Source organism: Branchiostoma lanceolatum, chromosome 4, assembly GCF_035083965.1.
Source record: "Branchiostoma lanceolatum isolate klBraLanc5 chromosome 4, klBraLanc5.hap2, whole genome shotgun sequence".
NCBI lineage: Eukaryota > Metazoa > Chordata > Leptocardii > Amphioxiformes > Branchiostomatidae > Branchiostoma > Branchiostoma lanceolatum.
This window is the reverse complement of record NC_089725.1, coordinates 15,844,487-15,865,783: the sequence shown is the minus strand read 5'-3', so window position 1 is coordinate 15,865,783 and position 21,297 is coordinate 15,844,487. Positions and strand designations below refer to the sequence as shown.

Genomic DNA, 21,297 nt, shown 5'->3' with positions numbered 1-21,297 from the left:
ACACAACAAGGCCTTTCTACATCAGGCATCTTATTACTAAACAAACCCAACCATCACCAAACCCTTGGATGTGGTCCGGCCATGAGGAGGAAAGTGTTTGCTGGGCAAACGCTCTGACTAGCCAAACTAAGCAACTGCTATTAAGCTAATGTTTTAACTACCTACTAATGAATTATTATTATGGACAGGTTCTTACAGATCTCTTCATCGTCGTCCTTCATCAGAGGCTGCACTGGGTAGGTGGGGATTTGGCTTGGCGGCAAGACTGAAAGAGGAGCACAGGGAGGTTTGTCGTCAGCAAAATCTAGGCCATAATGAGTATAGATCGTACACAGTGATCAAGGCGGCTTCTTTACAAATTGACAGCTGGGTGACACATAGTGATTTCAAAACACGTCAAAGCAGATTTATTGAACACCAAACAAGACTTTTGAATTGTGCGTCACACTGTAACCTGACCTACAGGTCATGACGGAGTACACTGACCCATAGTGTCCTGCTCCTTGGGCAGGCTTACTGTTTCATCTCATTAATCTACACTTCATTTCTACAATTTACATTGGTGGCATAAAAAGCAACTACAACTTCAAAGCCTTGTACTATGTAATTACAGTAGCCTTCAACCTAGTATTGGTTACTATCCACCTATACTGAGGGACATATAAAACATAAACTGATTGATTTAGTCTATTTTGGACCCATCTTGTTTGTCATTTTTGATTCAGGCTTTTGACAGAAAACAAAAACATTTCCTAGACTTATACAAAAAATATATGAATATCATGAAAAAATATAACACAATATCAAGCCAAGTAAAACTAAAAGATCATTTTGCTGCCATTCCAAAAACTGATTTGGAATTACCAGTAATGTGTTATCTTACCAAAATAACTTCCTGTTTGGAAATACCTTTTATTTACACTGTTTGGAAATACCTATTTTAACATTTCTAAAACTGAATATCAACAGAACAATGTTGCTGGCACTCACTTGCAGATTTCCTCTCCTTCTCTGATGGCCGGAAGACTTTGGGGAAGTAACGAGTCTCCCTCTTCTCCTTGTTCTTCTCCTTCTTCCTTGTTGACTGGGCACCTTTGAGGTTACCACCAACACAGTGGTCCTCACATGCATCGATACACGACCCCTTATGGATGTTGTACTCACAATCTGTAGGAAATAAAAGATGGAGAACATACAGCATGAAGCTAAAGAGAAAAATGACCCAGTAATTCTGTCAGCCATCATGTCTTTGAACAATATACAACTGTACTAACCCTTTCAGCACTAAAACTGAATGCTTGAGTAGCTCCCAGCTTCTGTACCTACAAACTTTTGACTTTGTTGCCTGTTAGGCCACTGGAATTGCACGAGGCTCAGGCTAAGCCACCAAACTCATTAATTTTAATGGAAACTTAAAAATCATGACAGGAGAACCAAACCATTGGCAGGTGAGATGACACACTAATTAAGCAGAGATTAAACAGAAAACTTTGTAAGCCATAGGATTTTAGAGAGTCAAGTACACTTGACATTGAAGTAGATTTGACATGACTCAAGCATTGATTTTAATGCTGACTATTCAATCTTATGTATACTACAATGGCCTGAAGACGATTTGTTCAAGCAATACTTCAAGGACAAAGAATTTCAACCCACATGATAAAGCAAAGAAAAAAGGAGGAAACCCCACCTTGACACTGGTATCCCTGGTTGCCGATACCCCATAGCACCCCTCCACAGTGGTTACAGAAGGCCAGTGCTGTGTAGTGCATGGGCACAAAGTGGTGGCCCTTCACACTCACAACGCTCTGGAAAACATGTACAAATGTATTGGATGGTACCCAAGGAAGCCTGATAAAACCACACAAAAAGTAATATTGCTATTGTTCTTAACTTTTTATTCTTCATAAGGACTAGGATGTGACCAAGGGAGTTTGATGCCATAACTAACTGCCTGTTCAATTGCAGGAAAAAATTGTAAATATCTAGCATTTACTTGTCATGGGGCTTTGTGTTATCCTCACCTTTTTGTTCTTATCCCTAAACCTGGGAAATCTCTTGTCCTTAGCAGTGAAGCTTGGGCAGCGGTCCAGAGGGCTGACCTGGCTACCCGACGTCTGGATCTTCACCCCCACCTGCTTCATGAAGGTCACGATACAGGATGCCATCGCCGAACTACGGGGAAAATTAGGGAGCATTATTAGGAAAGGATTTCATGTATCTTTGTAAACTTTGAGGATTAAAGATGATTAAAGATGATGTCATTTTTTTCAGGGTCCGTAGAGGTTATCTGTCTTAACCTTCTCCCTGTTGCCTAACTGTGTAACCAATAGGGGAACTGGGTGCCAAACGGCAACTTCAGTGTGCTTAAGGTTAAGAGCCTGTGTAAGTCAACACTGCAGGAAGTTTTCACTCTTGGCCTAGTATTATGATTTTGATAGGCAATAACATTTTAACCAGAATTTTAGAAGTATACTTTTGGTACACTTGGTCTTCAAAGATTGATTCCTCTCCCTTGCTCTGCTTGTCTAACATCAATGGTACCCGTTGACAAAGACTTCATGGGGTCTAATATTCTACAATAATCATTAAATAGTTAAAATCTACTGTGAAACAGCAAGTCCTCATTTTGCCATCAAAGCCTTTCAGTAATATAATTTGAAACAAAAATGTTGAGGTCACACATAACACTGACCCTTCCTTCAGAAAAAGAAATGTACATATCATGTACAGTCAAACCTGTATTAGCGGTCACCTTTGCATAGCGGCCACCTGCCCATAGTGGTCACTTTTTGTCGGTCCCTTGGATTTTTCCCATTGACATAAGCATTAAGAATTAGGCTATAGCGGCCACCTGTCCAACGCGGTCGCGGCCAGACGATTTTCGGTCCCGCGAGTACAGTGACACTGCCGATAACGGTCACGGCGCGCCGGTAGAAGCCGCATCGCCACCGCACGCCGGGTTCAAAATCTTCATTTTTTCACGCAGTTATCAAATTTATGCGGCCTCAACTGGATAGGATCATAATAAAGAAAACCAGAATGTTTTATCTTTGTTAGAAAATCCATGGTTTGACGCGAAGTCAAGTATAGTTTTCTTCACATGGCTTGCGTTTGTGCATCGTGGTAAAATTGACAATTTCTGTGCATTTCGACTGGACAAATATTACGGCAGCCTTTTGGAAAATACAACCCACACATGTACCTGATGCGGTAAGTTCGTGAAATGTTTGGATGCCGGCCCAATTTCCGTTTTCACCGGGAATTCATTCAAATTGTGCTCAAAACGTGTTTCGCGCAATTTTCAAAATGGCGCTGATACAAACTGGATAGGTAGCAGCATAAAGGTCAACGGAAGACACCACTGTTACGGAGGTATAATATACTAAATTTATTTTGCTGCAAAGTATCACTGAGGATAATCACTAAACCAAAAGCTTCAAAATGAATGTGGATAATACTACTATGATGTAAAATTTGGGCTGTTGCAATTTTCTGAAAAGACAAAAAGCCCTCAAAAGAGCGACCTTCTTTTGAGTACCCTATTAGCATAATGGTAGATGCTGATCAACACAAGCCACAACAAGAGACTGAGGAAAATTGTCGCCACGATTTTATGTTTGAAAACGGTCGAAAACGAACAGTAAGTGACAACTGAGCAACATGTATTTTGTTCTTATCTAACTAGGAGTAAAAGAACAACAATCGAACTTCTAAAATGTGCCTTACCTGTTTACATGTGTACTGTACGGTGAATAAATGTATCTCAGTGGGTACTGAAAATATGTGTCACTCGTGGTCAATTAATCGACATTTTCTCCATAGCGGCCACCTGTTCTTAGCGGCCAGTTTTGGCCAGTCCCTTGAGTGACCGCTATAGACAGGTTTGACTGTACATGTAATTTTCACAGTATCCAGAGTGAGTGACAGTTAATTAGCAGTTACTCATGTTCAAATGCATGTAGTTATTACCCTTAAGCCTGCATGATTCCTGGTCATGCAGACTGTCATTATAAGGAGTTCCCTGGGAGACGTGAGTCTAATCCAAGGAAATGACTTTTTCACATCACATCTCCAGAGAGAGTGAAACACTGCAGGTTAAAGTTCTGGTTGACAAAAACTGCCTGGGGGTAGTAAAAAATAAGCATAAGACAGTCCCTTTCTAACATCTACAGCAACTGTCCATAAAAACTCTTAGAGCCATTTTTGTGCCCAGCTTTCTTTTAATACCATCTATTTCAGTAATGATGTCATTGCCATTTAACATAATTCTCTATATCCTCTCTTGTATGCAACAGGTGGGCAAAGCATGACAAAATCAGATTTCCATTTCTTCTTATACAGCTGTACTAATTCTTTCTATATCACATTCCCTATGACATCATTGCTATCGCCACTTATTTTTCAATATTTCCTATAATGTGACTTAGTGGAGTTATTCCCTGTAATCTTAAATCTCATTATTTATATAACATGAACCAAATTTGTGTAATGGACCAGGTCTTCATATCATTGGCTAATCTTACAGCAGCTGACATCATGGATGCTGCAGAGTACCCAGAGGTCCTTGTTCTCCTTGCCACGCTGGCAGTGATGTAATCATTTTTCAAAGACCTGGAGACATAATCCTGTCCATCTCCATCTGATGCAATCATGGGAACCTGCATGCTAAAAACGACCTTTCAAGGAGACATCTATTTCCTTTCCAAAGAAATCAAATGGAGGCCAGATATTTGTCCTCCCCTAAAGAAATCAAATGGAGGCCAGACATTTGTCCTCCCCCTGCTGTTTGGAGGTGTGGTTTGGACCACACACTCTTTTTCATATCCTGTTTGTCATCTTCTTTTACATTTAGGCCAAACCAATTTAATTTGTTGGTTCTTGGAATCGCCTGCTCAATTTTTTTCCAAATAAACCCCCCCCGAAAAACTCCCATTTAGGAAATTTTTACTCCCTACATTAATTACTATGAAGCCATTCAACAATTTTCCAGTATGGCAAAATGGCCTAATTGCCTTAATTCATCTTTTGTCTGCCAATGTTTTTATGTTCAACGTTTATGTTTTTTTCATGAATGGCAGAAGTACATATCAAAAAAGGACTTTTAATAATTTTCAATCAACAAGTGCATCTACTATACAATGGGAGTACTAGGATAAGTTGGTTGTCTACCATAGAGTCTTTGTTTGCTTTTTTTAAGCTGCAAACTTGTATAATCATATTATTCTTCATGTTATGCAAGCCCCTATCTTCACCCCAGACTTATTGCAAAAATCTTTTTAAATTCTTTTTCCCCTGTTGCTCTATATTTTTTCTGAAAAAATCCCAGAACCAAAAAATCAAATTGGTGTCGCCTTAAATGATAAAAGGTTGATTCTGAGGTTCCAGGCAGACAGAATTCTAAAACAATGCGACTTCTATCAAAAGATTTTACTTGCTCAAGATAAGACTTTACAGATATAAAAAATATTCCAATGGAGCTTTACAAATAAACTGTTTTCCCCCCATAGAGACATGATTAGAATTGACAGTTGTACTAGCTGTAGTGAAGGATTTTGTAACCCTGCCATGAGGTGTACTAGCCCTTCCTGTGGAGGTGTGGCCTCCACCTTAGGATGATGTCATCCTAGTTGCATCATCTAACAGATCTCCTTACTTCCTGAGTACTTTCCTGCACATGTTTCCTGGTGATCAACAACCCTTGATCTCAGGAACAGGCCATAAAGCATCTCAGGAATATTTCTGACATTGGCATAAAACAGTCTCAGACTTTTTCAAATAAATCTACTGGTGTGGGATTTAAGAAATAATTTAAGAACACCACCAACACCAAAAACTTGTGTGTTTGGCCCTTAAACTGACCTAAATTCTATGCAATTTATGAATTCTATGTTATCTACGTTATCAGTATCTCGGCTTTGGCATGTTCCCCTGATAAGCATGTATTTTCATGCTTGTGAAATGCATAATGCATATTTACAAGAATTTCTGCCTGACAAGTGCTTAAAACATTGCAGTGTAGATCCCTTTTATGTGATGTGTAAGATAATCTGGTGTGCAGTGAAACCTAACAAAACTGGTTGAAATTTCAAACCATTTTACAACACCACAAGGAATACATCAGTAGTACTAGAGTAACGTTACATGGTAAAAGGTTCATGTGAAATGCAATCCATGGTTTAGTTTTACCAAGGAGGTTTTATATAGAAGGAGAGCGGACGAGCTAAGTCTCTATTGTATTATGCGTGTAACGGGTGTGAAAAGTCAATGTCGCGTCAAGGTGCGAATTACCCCGATATGCATACACCCCACGCCCAGCTTGGCGACTTTGCTTTGTTTTCACGGGTGCGACCAAGGAGGCATAATGACTCTGTAGAGCAACTTCGATCTTTTTTTCAGCAGTTACTTTTGAGGAGGACTTTGAAACATTTGAGTTACAAGAATGCAACGTGGAAGATGATCTCTCTAACGGCGAGAATCAAAGCACTATGTGGCAACCAACGCTGCCGCCGGCAGCCGCGGTACATTTGATTGCGAAGTCTGTGAGAATGTATACAAAACCGCCGGATGGCTTGAAAAACACAAGTCTTAGAGAACAGTATTTTTTAATGTGCATATATGCCGACTGAAGAGAAATTACAAACTTAGCTTGACTTGGCTCGCATTACCCTGGAGCCCAGACTAGTACCGGGTCGCTAGCGATTTCCTTCGGCGGCGGTCCAAGAACTCAGCCCGACCGGACTAGACTCCCCTGATGCGCTAATTACGGCATCGGCGGGCTTGGAGCTTTCGGTCGCCGAAGGGATTGGGGGAAGGAACCGGCTAAAGAAACCAGCTAAAAGGCCCGATATACAGTCTGCATCCCAGGGTAGGCTCGCATACACCTTCTTGAAGTTCTTCTGTAAACATGCCAATCGGGAGCCGAAATAAATCGGCCTAAAAGTCTCCTAAGGAAACACATAGCTATCCAAAACATGACCGAAGAATCCATGGATACGAACCAAGGACCTCCATGCACGAAAATCATACAAAAAGTCACTCCCAGGTGCCGGAAAATCTACCCAGGTTCCGTTGACCAAAACAACAAATTTGGAACGAGGACCCCTTCAGCTACTCAGAAAAAAAGAAAACTTACCAAAGAAAAACGATACAAATTTTTTGTGGCAACATGAAATATAGGTATGAATCTATATTTTTGACGCTAAAAAACAGAGACTTGTCAACAAAAATGACCAAAAACTCGCCCTAGTTCGTCGCACGGTAAAAATTCAAGTATCCAGATGACCGCCATTTTGTCCTCGATCGAATGATGACGTCAGCCGAACCTACCGGGTGTTCCAAATAAGGAAATCGTCGGAAACCCGAGGCATCTCGGCTGCCGGTCGGCTCCGGCACGTGTGACGTCATGCCGAAGCTCCTTTGCATAGAAAACCGCGATTCACGCATCGGTTCAAAGACGGCGCCGCGCCAGCTATACACAATGGGTCGCAGCGGGGCGAAACAAAAGGACCCAGCGGGGCGCTAGCTCGTCCGCTCTCCTTCTATATAAAACCTCCTTGGTTTTACTGAAAAATGCACATGCTATGTGTGTCTCTTATGTGCACCACATGGGCTGACTCACACATACCCCCAAACAACCTATGTCATCATCAAAACACAACAAGTAAACAACAAACAAACTGTTACTCACTTCCTGGCAGTGGCTGGCGTTCTCGTTTCCAAATTGGACCTGCGGACAACCATGGTGAAACATAAGATCAGCTATCGTCCACATGAATGAAGAGAGAGCAAAATACAGGGTTCAGTTTTCCTAGGCAGGTAGTACAAGACTGGTGAGGGTGCCAACACCACATGGAGTGTTATACAGGCCTGAGATGACTCAGTCCTATTTGAGCGAGAGGGATGAGGTCATCTGTACATGTGGCAGGAGTGGACATTAATATTCATAAGGGGGTGTGGCAGGCTGATGGGCCACAGGCTGACTTCCTATTACTTCTCACCAAACAGCAGGAAATAAAAGGACTTTTATTTATTTATTTATTGGAAGTGTACTTTTGTGATTTAGGCCAAATCAACTTCATTACTAGTTTCATTTGAGAAAGGAAATGAAAAACCTGTGATAGAATGATGAAATTACTATATGTTTTTTTGTACATGTGCTTATTTTCTATAAAAATTCCAAGGCAGTTAACAAATCAAAATGACTGTCAAGTACAAATTACTTTGATACAGGATTACTTTTTAATAACAAGTTGAGATGTTCCTCACTACTGATTACAAAACATATAGATGAAGATGATATCTATTTTGCATATGAAAATCAAGTTGATTACAATTTACATATTGATAATCAAGCAGCTACAATGATGCCAGTCCAGGAAGAAGCTACATCTATGTATAAATCAACAAGAAATTAAATGTTTTGTGAGTAACTAATTCTTATTCATTCCTTCATCCCATGGATTAGGATCCACATTAGTGGTTCTCCGATGATTAGTGACCATCTCCCCAGAATACAGAAAGACAGACCAAACCGATTGTAAAGCAGGTTTGTCTGTGGACTCAAATGTTACCTTTGTGAACCAAACCTGCTAGTAGGGCTACCCATGTAATTGGCAACAATGTCTCCATCCTCCCTGTAACCAATAGTAGACAACTTGTAAAAAAAAGAGAGGATAAAAGGACTTGTGGGAAAAGATATCCCATATTTTTATTGCCTCATCTTTTTGTTTCATCTTAGCTGGTGGTGGATAGCAAAGACTTGCTCTGTTTTTTTTTTTTACTCTATTGTGCCGAATACATTATTTGATAAGAGTCCCATGACACCACCTGCACGAAGGCAATCATTATATTGTTCCACCCCAACAGCTACTTGGTGGGATGCATTAGTTCAAAACAGATTAATGTACAGTTTGATCACTACTTAAGGGGAGAGATGGATTGATTGCATTACGTTTTAAGGGTATTGTCAGATCCTTGTACTGTACTAGGGGTTATCCATAAGAGTTTAGGAGCTCATAGCTGCAAAATCATTGGCTGTTAAACTTACATGAACTGGTCCAGATGTGGCAGCAGGGTTTGCTCCACCACCTTCATCTCTTTGGCATGGTCCAGGTGGATGTCATGCAGGTGCTGGTCACCAAAAAGGCTGCCCAGCCCCAGCGCACGCTTGTTTCTGGAAAGAAAAAATAAACAGTAGCTGTAAATCCTACGTATGCAAAAGTTGGATTATTATGGAGAATGTTGGTGCTCCTAGGAGTAGAAATACAAATGCTCCTATTCATTGCTTTTCATACCATGGGAGAAGAGCTATACAAAAACAACCAACTTGCACAAACAATTAAAGCAATGTTTTTAAAATTTCTAACTGCATAATTACATGTTCTTTCTCTTGTCGACTTCAATAAATAGCAGATGGTCCAGCTTGCACAGTACATTTTCCCAGTGATCTAATCACATGATCTGTATCTTCTATGCCAAGAGAAGGAAGGAAAACTAGTCAAAGTATTCTACCTGAAGTCTTGTAGCTGTTCCTTGACCACCAAACTGGCCATATTCTGTGCTGCTTGGAACAAACCTCGAAGACTGGCCTCATCATTGGACTTGTACTTCAGAGCCTCATCTGAAGATGAAGATTATATTTTATGATACCATACTCTCTTCGAGGGAATCTAGGAATACTGTATAATTCTTATGGTGGCAAATGTATTACAGTTGCATTTAAGGGGCTTTCAATAACAAACCCATTAGTTAACACAGCTATCACAAAGATAATTTTCAAAGAACAAATTTGCATAACATCAGAGGTATGACAAAGAAAGGGCAACTTGAAGTTGACACTTAGCACTCACCTATTGCTCTTACTATCCCATCATCCACATGTATCCTCAGGGGCTGGATAACAAAAACAAGATATTCATGAAGTCACGAGGAAGGTTGGTGTCAAAGGATTAGTAAAATAACCTAATTTTGCCTAAGTTCCAGTTTGTCACTTAGGCAGGTAGGTCTATCACACATCTAACCGTAATTTCTAAGCTTATACTTTAACAATCAAAATGGAGCATAGTAAAATTCCCCTAGATAATATGTAATCAGAATACACTTGTATAACCAAGGAAAGTAAAGAGGTACATTGCTGATCCTTACCGCTGATGCAACAAGAAATGTGGAGTGGATCTCATACGCCCACTTTCGCATCTCCTTCATGGTGCCAGTCTTGTAGCTGTCTGTCACGACGATGAAGAACTGTGGGAAGGTTGAAGGAGTTAGTTAAACATACATCTCCTATGGCCTCCCTATTGCTCTTGAGCATGAGAATTTTTTTTACACAAATATTTAAATCAAGTAAAACAGCAGGTACAAGTCACACAAGGAAAACTATCTAATTTTCTTTTTCCCAGGATTTTACAGATATTGTAATGTAGGCAGTCTAGATGTTAAGAAACTGACTTATAAGAAAAACACCCAGTTGCCATAACTGTGCACTTGACACCCTCCATTAAAAAGAACCTGATTACAGACAGGTGACACAGACACCAGCACTTTTACTGTGTATTTAAGTTAGACCAGATGGGACACAGTATCAACTTACCAGGCTGGATGGGTCACTGTTGGACATCAGGTAGTGGAGGAAAACAGCCTGGTGTGCTGAGAACAGAACAAAAACATCAGACTTACTTCATTAGGAATAAGGACCATACAGCGACATACTGTTTATTAGCTGCTTGAATACCAGTGCTTGATATTTTTCATCCATCATTGTTTTTATAGATAACAAATCATAACATTTTCTCATTTAGCTACACATAAAATGTTTCATCTTGACTCTTGAAAACAAAATTATATATGTACATTTGTAGCGCAGAGCTCCTGAAGTAATTTAACATTGTCTAAAACAATAGAAATACAGATAGATCATTATATTTAAAACAAAATTCCAAACAAAGTGGAATGTTTAAGACTGTCTTGTCAGGATGACAGGTTATGCCAGACAGTAATAATAAATGACATCAAAAATAGCAAAGTATTTGCTACGAATAAAGACCTTTGGCCCAAATAAAACAATAACAATCTATTGCGTTACACCATACGGCACTAGTAACCAAGCTGTAGGAATGTGAGGAGCAGCTATTTCAAAAGGCTTTGACAATTACAAGATGTAGCAGTAGACTTTCCTCAGAGTCGGGTTTCCGTGCACATCAGCTTTAACTTGTGAAAATTTCTTAAATTCTACTTCCCCTCATTGCCTATACACATGTATGTTTATATAATCAAAATGTAAAATATGCACATTGAATAATCTGATCTTCAGTTTTACCTTTTAAGTTTCATATTATTTTTAGTCCCAACAGAAATGTAGCAAGGATTTGTACTGAACATGAAACATCAGATGCATGACTTTGATACAGAGGAGATGCTGGTGTTTAACTATGTTGTTCTATGACATAGGACAGTTACAGAGGTCAGGGATCAGTGACCCTACCAGGCTTTGTTTTCATCAATTCCAGGGAATTGAAGGGTCCGTGATCCTCCATCTGAAACAAGGATTACCAACATGTTAGAATCAACAAACATGGTTGACAAAAAGCAATGCTTTTGCATACAGCACAGTAGATATCCGAATTTGCACAAAAACGATTTGAAAACATTAGGAAAAATTTAAGACCTTAAACCAAGAAAGAGGGTTATGGAAATAAACAACGTATCTTTTCCAGAACACTTTATCTTTCCTTATATTTTTGTATATCATGTAGGTCTAAATTCTTAGGTCTAACCAGCAACAGTTCCAATTTCTAATGATTGTAACATTGAGTTAAAAATAGGATTGAGAACTTGACACTGGCACCCAAAATACCTATGGGTACCATTGAATCATTGTAAACTAGACCTGGGCAGGGCAGGCTAGGGCAGTATTTTTCAACAATAAATCTTCGTGAAGCAAGTCAACCTTTCTCAAATGAATAGCACTTTCACAGAAACACTACTTTGGTCCACAACATCATGGTACAATGAGGAGTCCCTACCTGACAACGGATCCTTGATGCCCGATCAAACCCATACACAGTAAGCAACATGCTGCCTTTCTGACCAAGACCTTTTTCAAAAGGGAAAAAAACTAGCTCCAACCTACTGGAACTGCTTGCATGCAATTTACAGAAGCTAAATGAATAAAATTAAATCTTCTTTGACATAAGGATAGAGATCACTGCATTATTAGAGCAATCTGCTCAAGGCAAACATGCAGGACAGAGCCCAATCAGCCAGTCAGTGGATCCCAACATGACAAGTGGAGAGTGGGTGTAGTGTCGGGTTACAACTGGTTCTAGCTGGAAACAGGAGCTGTGCCTCTGCCAGGGATGCCTCCAACAGTGTCAAGGAAACAAGCTGCCTAACTCCATGAGCCATGTTCCAAAACATGCAAATTGAAATATTGGAGTATTATCTAATTATCAGGGTGCCAGAGGCCATTGGAGACACCAAATAGTTTGTACACAGCAACATCAGAGGGGTGAAAATTGTTGGTTTGAGATTTAAGCCACCAATGATTTCATTCTGAGGTATTACAAAGCTCCCTAACTGTGTGATACAACTGCACACCAGACAATAACTTGAATACGGTGGGTAAAGAGTGAATAATTGTTATATAAGAAGCCATGGCAAGGATGAAATCCTACCAGGAAGATTACGTACTGATTTTTGACCAAGAGTGAAGAAGTGCTGGCTGATACAATCACCAAAAATTATATACCTTTCTGTAGACCAGTTGAATGCTGGAATTACATACTTTTGTATGCCAGCAATAGCATGTGGGAAGAAAGTATGAACTGGCAGTCAGACACATGACAACATGCACTTGCAAAAAAGCATGGATAGAGCTGATATCTACATGTCTCTATTTTAGTATGCACTGATAGCATACTGTGTGACGTTTGACCACACATCAAGAATGACAAGGGAAGAATTTTATGGTACTGCATGCTGTTCAGCATAATCTTATCAATTTTGTCTTGACCTGGTATACACATACAAATTGTCATTTTGTGCTCTGCATGTAAACAAATAAAGCTTGCCTTTCAGATTGTAAGATTTGATAAAACAGCACATATCAAGATCTGTAGGTTTCAACAAATAACCAACCAATCGATTTGAGAATGAATATTGTTTATAAAAAATATGAGGTTAAATAGAACAGAGCTTCGTACCAATCAAAATGGAGGGGAACTGATAGGTAAGGTGAAATAAGGAGCGGCACAGACCTGGGAGGGGGGATAGGGAGAATAGTGACCAGCTTCTTTACTGGTGGATACAAACACCTCCTACAAGAACAGACAGCGATAGAGAGAGTAAACTCAGTCAGAAGACATACAAATGTGCAGACAAAAACAAAGCATATGAATCTGGTACTTCCAACGTAAAAAGGAAGCAATAGGGAGGCGCAGGAACAGGACTTTCATCCTCTGGGATCACCGAGCGTGTCTCCACAAGAAACACCGGCTTTCAACTGTTCATTCCTCAAGAAAAGAATGCTAAAACAAGGTTCTTCTTGGTAATTGTGGAAAAAATTAAGTCAATGTGAGACAGAAGTAAATTCATTGTTGACAAAAATAGATGGGCAAAAAGCAAGAAATGATATACATTTGGCAATAGGGATAACTGAACAGAATAAAGGTCACTAGGGATGCTTGTGACCAATGCTTTTGATCACATCCTTCCAATGCACTTCCAGTTGTTCAGGCCAACAAGATAAGCAATGCTACAACTATAAAGACAAGAACATTCCAACTGTACATGCATGTTTTCCTCCTTGACAAGATTTCTGCAAGCAGTATACATGTACACATTGCCATGCAGAGAAACTGGGTAGGTACAAGAGGACTCAAAATGAGAGGAAAACCTATAAAAAGATTGTGTGTAAAAACAGACTTGGTATTGAGCATGAAGAAGTGCGTGCACATCCTACAACAAGATTTGGACGGATATTATCGGTGAGTTAAGGGTGGCAAACTTCCTCCATCTGCAATGTCACAGATGTTCATAACACACTTCCTGACTACATTGTGCCTGAGTGAGATTTTCCTTCTTGTAGCTTGTCTGACATGAATAGTCAATGACATAGACTTATGTGATGCTTACATTTTCGTTGTCTGACTGGAACTCATCGTCCTCCATGGATATGATGTTGAGTTGAGTGGATGGCATGCCCGGGTTGGTGCCTTGTTCTGGAGGTTTAGGAAACAATGTTTCCTCCGCAGTTTGAGCCACATCAGGAGAGATGGGCATCAGTCTTCCCCCATCTACCTCTACATCCTGTGGACAGAAAAATGGGTAGCTTTAAATTGATGTATCTCAAAATTAACAAAAATGAGAGTGAAACCTGCAAAGCAGATACAAGTGTTTGATCAAAAAAGTTGTACAACAAGACATCACGAGACCTGTGAAATTTTATGTGTAATTGAGGGAAACCTGATAATGACAGAAGTAAAGTTTGGAAGCACCCAGGTGTGTTTGTGTGAAACTATAGTGTGGAAAGCAGAGCAATGACCTATGTCCAGATGTGAGAGTAGAACAACAGAGAAGAAAGAGTGTTTGAAATGGGGAAGAGAAGAAACAAACCTCCCCGTTCAGACTTCCCCGAGGAGAGTAGTACTGCTCGGTGTCCGAGTCCGAGCGTTCCTCGACCTGAGAGCAGAGTGAGCATCCAAACTTACAGCTACAGAGTTAGTGGCAACTGGATTCATACAGTAATTCACATAACCACTGGCATCATGTAGCCTCTTTGAAATATTACAAAACAAATGTTTACTGTTGATCCTGAAGGTATGTTTGAATCTCATGGAACAACCTTTGGCACTCTATATGTACCACAGTGCACCAAACTCGCAGTCATTCCCTGGTAAGGCAGAAAGTTGAAGGTTGAAACAACTGTAGAAAAGCAGCTCATAATACCATAGGATACAGATTCTTTGGGCCATTACCCTGTTCCTTAAATTGTTTATTCAAAGAACAATGCTTCATGACTTGAAACTAATTTGCTGAAGGTTTTGAAAGGAAAACTCTGCAGAAATAAAAGAAGTTTACTCGGTGGCTTCAGCTCTGATATCAGGTGGGTATTAGATTATTAGAAAGTGTTTCGTCTCTTTTCCCTATATTGGAAACTTTTAGGAGGTTGGTTGTCTACAGCAGCAATGTTATTATCAGTAAAACAACATGTGGTTTACAGGCTGATGCCAGAGGTATGGAAGTACAAGAAAAGCAGTATGTATGGTTAAGCTTTAGCTATATTGAGCAGCTGATTTTAAAAGCGTAGCCAGCTGTTGAAGCAATACTTCTCTTCTGACTAGCACTACATGTGTGTTAAGCAAGAAAAAAAGGAAAACAATACACCTACCCACACTAGGCCCAAGCCCTCTGCTCTACATGAACTAGGCAGTTTGTGTACGAGGTGACAACGTGCTCACATGTGCAGCTGATGGGCAAGACCAGTCGAACTATCTTCTTTATATATTATGTTCTCCTCTGACATGTCAAATTTTGGCTTCCTCTCTTAAAAAGCAACAACAGAAAGGACTAACTAGTATCGTTGTTTTCAGTATAGCTGTACCATTGTGTGTGCATAGCAAAAAAGTGTAGGTACTATGAAAGGAATGGAAAGGGTACATATATCATAGTTTGGGGCTTTTATACCATAAGTCCCCAACAAAAGGGATAATACACAAAAATATCACAATTGGTTCACAACCATGCAGTGCAGGTGTTTGCAATGCACTAGGAAATCAACATGCGTCTGCAGTGAACATTTTCTTGGGCCCAGTGCATATATGTCAAGACTACTTTCATGCAGCTTTGAATGCATGAGTCATGCACACTTTGAAGGTGCAGCCACAAATAGCACACAAAGTCAATGATCATGCAGACAAACAGACCTCCTCAACAGGGCTCCCTGAGGGGGTGTAGTAGCCCCCCTCACTCAGTACACTGTAGCGATTTTTGTTGTTTATGAAAGTCAGTCTACGACAAGGGATTGCCTTTACAAATGCACAAGCAGGAGAAGAGAGAAGGAAACACAGGAAAGGAAAATTAACAGAAGAGAATGAAACAGAAAAAGAGCTTGAAAAGAAAGTATGAATAATAAAGAAATTAAAACAAAAGCAAATGATCACTTGACCAACAAATACTCTTCATCCCTCATGCTAATTATCATCTCTATACAAACTAGAGATTTATAAGCCTCTTTCCGTTTCTTACACATTATATTTCCCGTCCATCACTAATGTTAATTTCTTGACTTTCCACAACAAGCGCAAAGATACCCTGCAAAAGATACTAACATGGGAGGAAGCAATACTACACATGTTATGATCTTGGTTCCATACTGGTAGCAGGCTTTATGATTGACATGGGAAACTTCTGAGATCATTCAGTTGCTTTTGCAGCAGGTATGTAAGCGTGCCACACAGCACACAGTCGACGGCGTCAAAATGTGCACAGGAACACGCTTTGACGGCCGTCCCAGGGTGCCATATGGGGCACCCAGAACGGCTGTTTTCTACGGTCTCCACATTGATATAAGACGCAAACAGTTGACAATACTCGGTCAGAAAATAGCTGAACAATTATATTTTACGATCTTTTGATTTCTATGAAGGACAGAGTGGGGGAAAATACGGAATTTGCGAAGTTCGTACGGGGCGCCTGTGAGAACGTGCGAGCACCGATCTCGGGAGATAGTTCAACTAAAACCCGTTCTGAAATGAAATAAAAACACCCAAACTATCAACTGTTCCGCTTTTTATTATCTTCAGATGTAATACTTATGATCCATTTGGCTGGAGCTGCCAGTAAACCTGCGTAAAACCTACAGGAAACGCCGATCTCGATGCACGGAAAGTCCGCCATGACACATGTGCGATCAGCCGCTTAGACGGAAAGTAGCCACTTATTGCGACACAAACATCGCGCCGATTCGGCGTGATTTGTATGAATACGTATGCCGTGATCGGTCTCTCTTTTTTGCGTGAGGCCGTTACCACGGAGATTTTTGGACACAAGCTTGAAGGCAAATGTTTATACGCTCAGTAGGATGTCTCTAAATTGTGTGTTTTCGCGCAATGAAATATTTAAAGGCATCATGCCGAACTTTCCACAGGCCGTTGCCACCTGTCAGTCAGCACGTCAGGACGTGCTGAGCTGCACGCTGTGACGGAAGTTTTGTCTCTCCTTTTACTACGGCGATTTTGGGGCACAAGCTCAAAGGGAAATGCTCAATGATATATCTATGAAGTCACTGCGAAATATCTATTCATTGAAATTCGCACAATAAAATATTAAAAGGCATTAACGCCGAACTTTCCACATACCGTCGTCACGTGCCAGTCAGCGTCAAGACGTGCTGAGCTGCACGCTGTGACGGAAGTTTTGTGGATTGATAGTGAGCCAGAATCGGTGAACTGGTGAAGTGCAGCATGGACTTTGCTGTTACAATTGCGTGACTTTAAAGTAATTGTTGAAAATTGTCGATGTAGCCACAGCACAATTCGATAAAATACAGGTAAGTAATTGTACAGCATATCGCACGCCTGTTCTCGATCGCCCCCCTGTGCTGTGCGCTGTGACCCAAGAAGATTCTTTCAGGTATTTTGCTTCTATTTCTAGTTTAAAAAAATATTCCTTGTTATTTCCCTTTCAACTTTCATTAGCGATTATGAAATGGTTGAAACTTTCTTTTCTTTTTGCGAGCAATTGTTTCTTTCAAGTAGTATAAGGAAAGTTTCAGGTTTTTAACGCCTTCGTCATTTGTTATATTCCGCCATTCCGCCGTTATCATGTGCTGGTCCACACACTTTGACGGTTACACTGGAAACTCACCGTAGCACGTTTCATAGATAATGTTTTTGAATGGTAAGTCGTCATCTGATAAGCGATGATAAAACTTTGCTTTCTTGTTGCGAGTTATTTTGTTGCTATAAGGAACTTGTCAAGTTTTAGAAATTTTTTTTGTCGTTTGTCATACATATTCTGCCGTTATCGTGTGCTAAACCACACGCTTTGACGGGAAACTCACCGCAAGATGCTACAATGATATTTTTGAATGGTAAGTTTAGTCCTTTGATGAGCGATTGTCGAATGCGATAAAACTTTGCTTTCTTGTTGCGACTTATTTTGTTGCTTAAGGAAGCTGTCGTTTGTCGTATTCTCCCGTCATCATGTGCTGATCCACACGCTTTGACGGGTTATGCGGAAACTCACCGCAGGACGTTACAATATTGATATTTTTAATGGTAAATCGTCTTTTGTTAAGTGATTATAAACTAACAGAAAGTTTGTTTTCTTGTTGCAAGTTATTTGTTGCCATTTGGAAATTGTTTTTTTTAATAGTATAAGTCGTTTGTCATATTCTGCCGTCATCATGTGCTGATCCGCACGCTTTGACGGTTATACGGAACCTCACCACGGCACGTTGCAATGATGGTATTTTTGAATGGTAAGTTTCGTCCGGCTTGGATTAATGGTTGTAAAATGATAGAAACTTTGTTTTCCTGTTGCGAGTTGTTTTGTTGCTATGATTGCTAAGGAAATTTTCAAGTTTTTTTCGAGTACTTGTCGTCTGTGATATTCTGCCGTCATCATGTGCTCATCCACACGTTATGACGGCCGGGTTGCATGGAAACTCACCACATGCAGCACTTCGCAATACACACTAGGCTCAACACGCACACATGCAATGTTTAAAATGATTTATCACCGAGCATGGGACCGCAACCTACGGGCTCTGATAACGCTTAGGACCGACATTTAGTTGTGTATGGCAGCCCAGACATAGGAACCCCGAAACAAATGAAACGGGAGGTTTGGCCGCAAGTGTCTTTCGTCTACCTCAAGAAGGTGGTCTGCAAACAAAACAAAAAAACGTTTCGAAGACAGTCGGTTTTGAGCGTTCACGATCCGAAGATTGAATCGTTCCGAGACATTCTGAACCAATTCAATGATTGAACCGTTTCGATTACATTGTATTTCCCGTAACCGGGTTAGCCTTGTTTGATCCGTTGCCATGTTTGTTTTGTTTGGCGGGGTCTGGGTAATAAGCGGGCACCACCAGTCCAAAGTTGATTTGGTTTAATCTTCGACTTCAGCAAGTCGACTGATTTCTTAGTTCTCAGTGCTTTGTAGTATTTTAGTATTTTATGTCAAACCGCAGAAACCTGTGACGTTTACTGGTCTCTTCATTTTCCACTGCCTTCAAAAAAGAAGTCAAACCCAACCACAACCATAGTCAACCTTAGTTAACTTAGAACTTTCACAGTAGACTAGATAACTATTTCTGATTTCCATGTGCTTGTTTGTCTGCAATTAGCCTTCGGGCATGAACTTGCAATAAAGTTATTATCATTAACTGCACCCAAGGACATCTCTATATACTAGTATAATGCCCCTGCATCATAGCATAGATCTACTGTACTGAAGTATTTCGGTAGATTTCAACCGGTTCAACTGGACCTAAACAAACGTTGTCCCGGCACAATTGTTTCACCATAGGTGCACTGATTGCCCGCCATTGTTCTACCGGCTTTTGGAAATAGGTGTATACAAGAACCATCAACAAAACATAGAGCTGAAAAATAGAAAGGCAGCTAACGTTGTGAGAGAATAATGTAGTTTCATAAGATTGTTTCAAGTGACTGTCTTTCTAATGAGCTCACTCACACACTTGCCTCAGCTCACAACAAAGCCTGCTAGTTTATTTGGGAGTTTCTTTTGCTGAACGTCGATTAGGCCATGTTGTCTGTACGAGTCCATGCCATAACCTTACACGTGAAATCAGTCAGAGCACCCCGCATTATTTCCCCTGTAGAAAACGGAAAAAAAGTTTAGTCATTTCAAGGGATTCTCTCTCCTACCACTTTTAGAAATGAAACCCGCCATTTTTCATCAGTGAAAAATATCATGAATAAACGTAACTAATGGAATGCTTTCCGTGAATGAGACTGTGAGAAGGAACTCGGTATGTTTAGCCGATAAATTCCTTGGAATTTTACAGGCTCATGCCTTAGCACGTACCCTGTCACAATGACCAAAATAAAAAGTCTATATTATGACGTAACCCATTTATTCACCTGGTAAGCTAAAATGTCACAACGTCTTTCACCCTGTCTGCAACTTGTGCTTTATTGCGGGGCAGGATTAAGAAGAGCTGTTCTAGAGCATATGACGAGATTGTCTCATTGGGTGCTACTTGGTGCAAGTGTTTCCAGCAGCAGACACTATCGCCGTCCGGCAATTCATGATCTCTGTTACGCTATATCAAGATGTATTCTAGCCCTCATTGTATTGTATTATTAATTAGGATTTTAAGTTTTATTCTATACTTCTACTTTGTATTATGTTTACGGATTCTTGCCATACTTTGTACCATGTACAATTGTCGTGCAATAAAGTTCTTTTTGTAAAATTGGACCGTCTCAGCGTGTCACTGGGCACCACGTAACGGTGTCATGGCGTGCATGTGAACTCGTGGCGACGGAGATTTGTTGATGAAAAACAGGGCAGCTTACGTCGTCGTTACGTCGTGGACTATAATATGAAGTGGAGGAAAAGATGGATACTAAAAAAAGCATTTTATTCCATCTCTAAATAAGATTGTTGTGTTCGTTATCTGAGGGATACAATTGCCATCAATCGTTGAACCCTTTCTTTGTAAACCGTCACCGCGTACGTGTGGACACAGAGCGACGGGGACACCGTTACGCCACACGACCCCACAGCCTAGCTGGTTATTGCCATGGCTTACAAACTAGAATTGCCCAATTGCCTTGTGTAGCAATATTTTAAGATTCAATCGACAGTTTTCATCTCTATAAGTCTCACAATTGTAAAAGCCAGTGCTACTCTTTACCTGTTCACCATCAGTCCACAATTTCCGTCACAGCGAGCAGCTCAGCACGTCTTGACGTGCTGACTGACACGTGGCGACGATAGAATATGACAAACGACAAAAAATATCTATTCATAGATATATCATTATAACGGACTCACGCCATAGTAACGGACTCACGCCAAAAAAAGAGAGACAAAACTTCCGTCACAGCGTGCAGCTCAGCACGTCTTGACGTGCTGTCTGGCAGGTGACGACGGTATGTGGAAAGTTCGGCGTTAATGCCTTTTAATATCTTATTGTGCGAATTTCTATGAATAGATATTTCGCAGTGACTGCGAAATATCTATTCATGGATATATCATTGAGCATTTCCCTTTGAGCTTGTGCCCAAAAATCGCCGTAGTAAAAGGAGAGACAAAACTTCC

At 40.3% G+C, this 21,297-nt stretch overlaps 1 protein-coding gene across 12 annotated transcripts in view; it reads right to left on the bottom strand.

The window, feature by feature from the left end:
* Nucleotides 1-21,297, bottom strand: part of LOC136432876 (rho guanine nucleotide exchange factor 11-like) — a 60,667-nt gene that overhangs the window by 15,321 nt on the left and 24,049 nt on the right. For 8 of the 12 annotated variants that reach the window (XM_066424460.1, XM_066424457.1, XM_066424462.1 and 5 more), the window contains 16 exons: nucleotides 15,924-16,025; nucleotides 14,614-14,679; nucleotides 14,134-14,307; nucleotides 13,257-13,316; nucleotides 11,483-11,534; nucleotides 10,592-10,647; nucleotides 10,147-10,245; nucleotides 9,852-9,894; nucleotides 9,514-9,622; nucleotides 9,050-9,175; nucleotides 8,574-8,636; nucleotides 7,691-7,729; nucleotides 2,025-2,175; nucleotides 1,691-1,808; nucleotides 991-1,167; nucleotides 197-265 (listed from right to left, as the gene is read on the bottom strand). In XM_066424460.1, the coding sequence (XP_066280557.1) occupies nucleotides 197-265; nucleotides 991-1,167; nucleotides 1,691-1,808; nucleotides 2,025-2,175; nucleotides 7,691-7,729; nucleotides 8,574-8,636; nucleotides 9,050-9,175; nucleotides 9,514-9,622; nucleotides 9,852-9,894; nucleotides 10,147-10,245; nucleotides 10,592-10,647; nucleotides 11,483-11,534; nucleotides 13,257-13,316; nucleotides 14,134-14,307; nucleotides 14,614-14,679; nucleotides 15,924-16,025 (1,504 nt within the window). The remainder of the gene's footprint in view (nucleotides 1-196; nucleotides 266-990; nucleotides 1,168-1,690; nucleotides 1,809-2,024; nucleotides 2,176-7,690; nucleotides 7,730-8,573; nucleotides 8,637-9,049; nucleotides 9,176-9,513; nucleotides 9,623-9,851; nucleotides 9,895-10,146; nucleotides 10,246-10,591; nucleotides 10,648-11,482; nucleotides 11,535-13,256; nucleotides 13,317-14,133; nucleotides 14,308-14,613; nucleotides 14,680-15,923; nucleotides 16,026-21,297) is intronic. The other 4 variants (XM_066424466.1, XM_066424465.1, XM_066424468.1 and 1 more) reach the window with 4 other exon arrangements.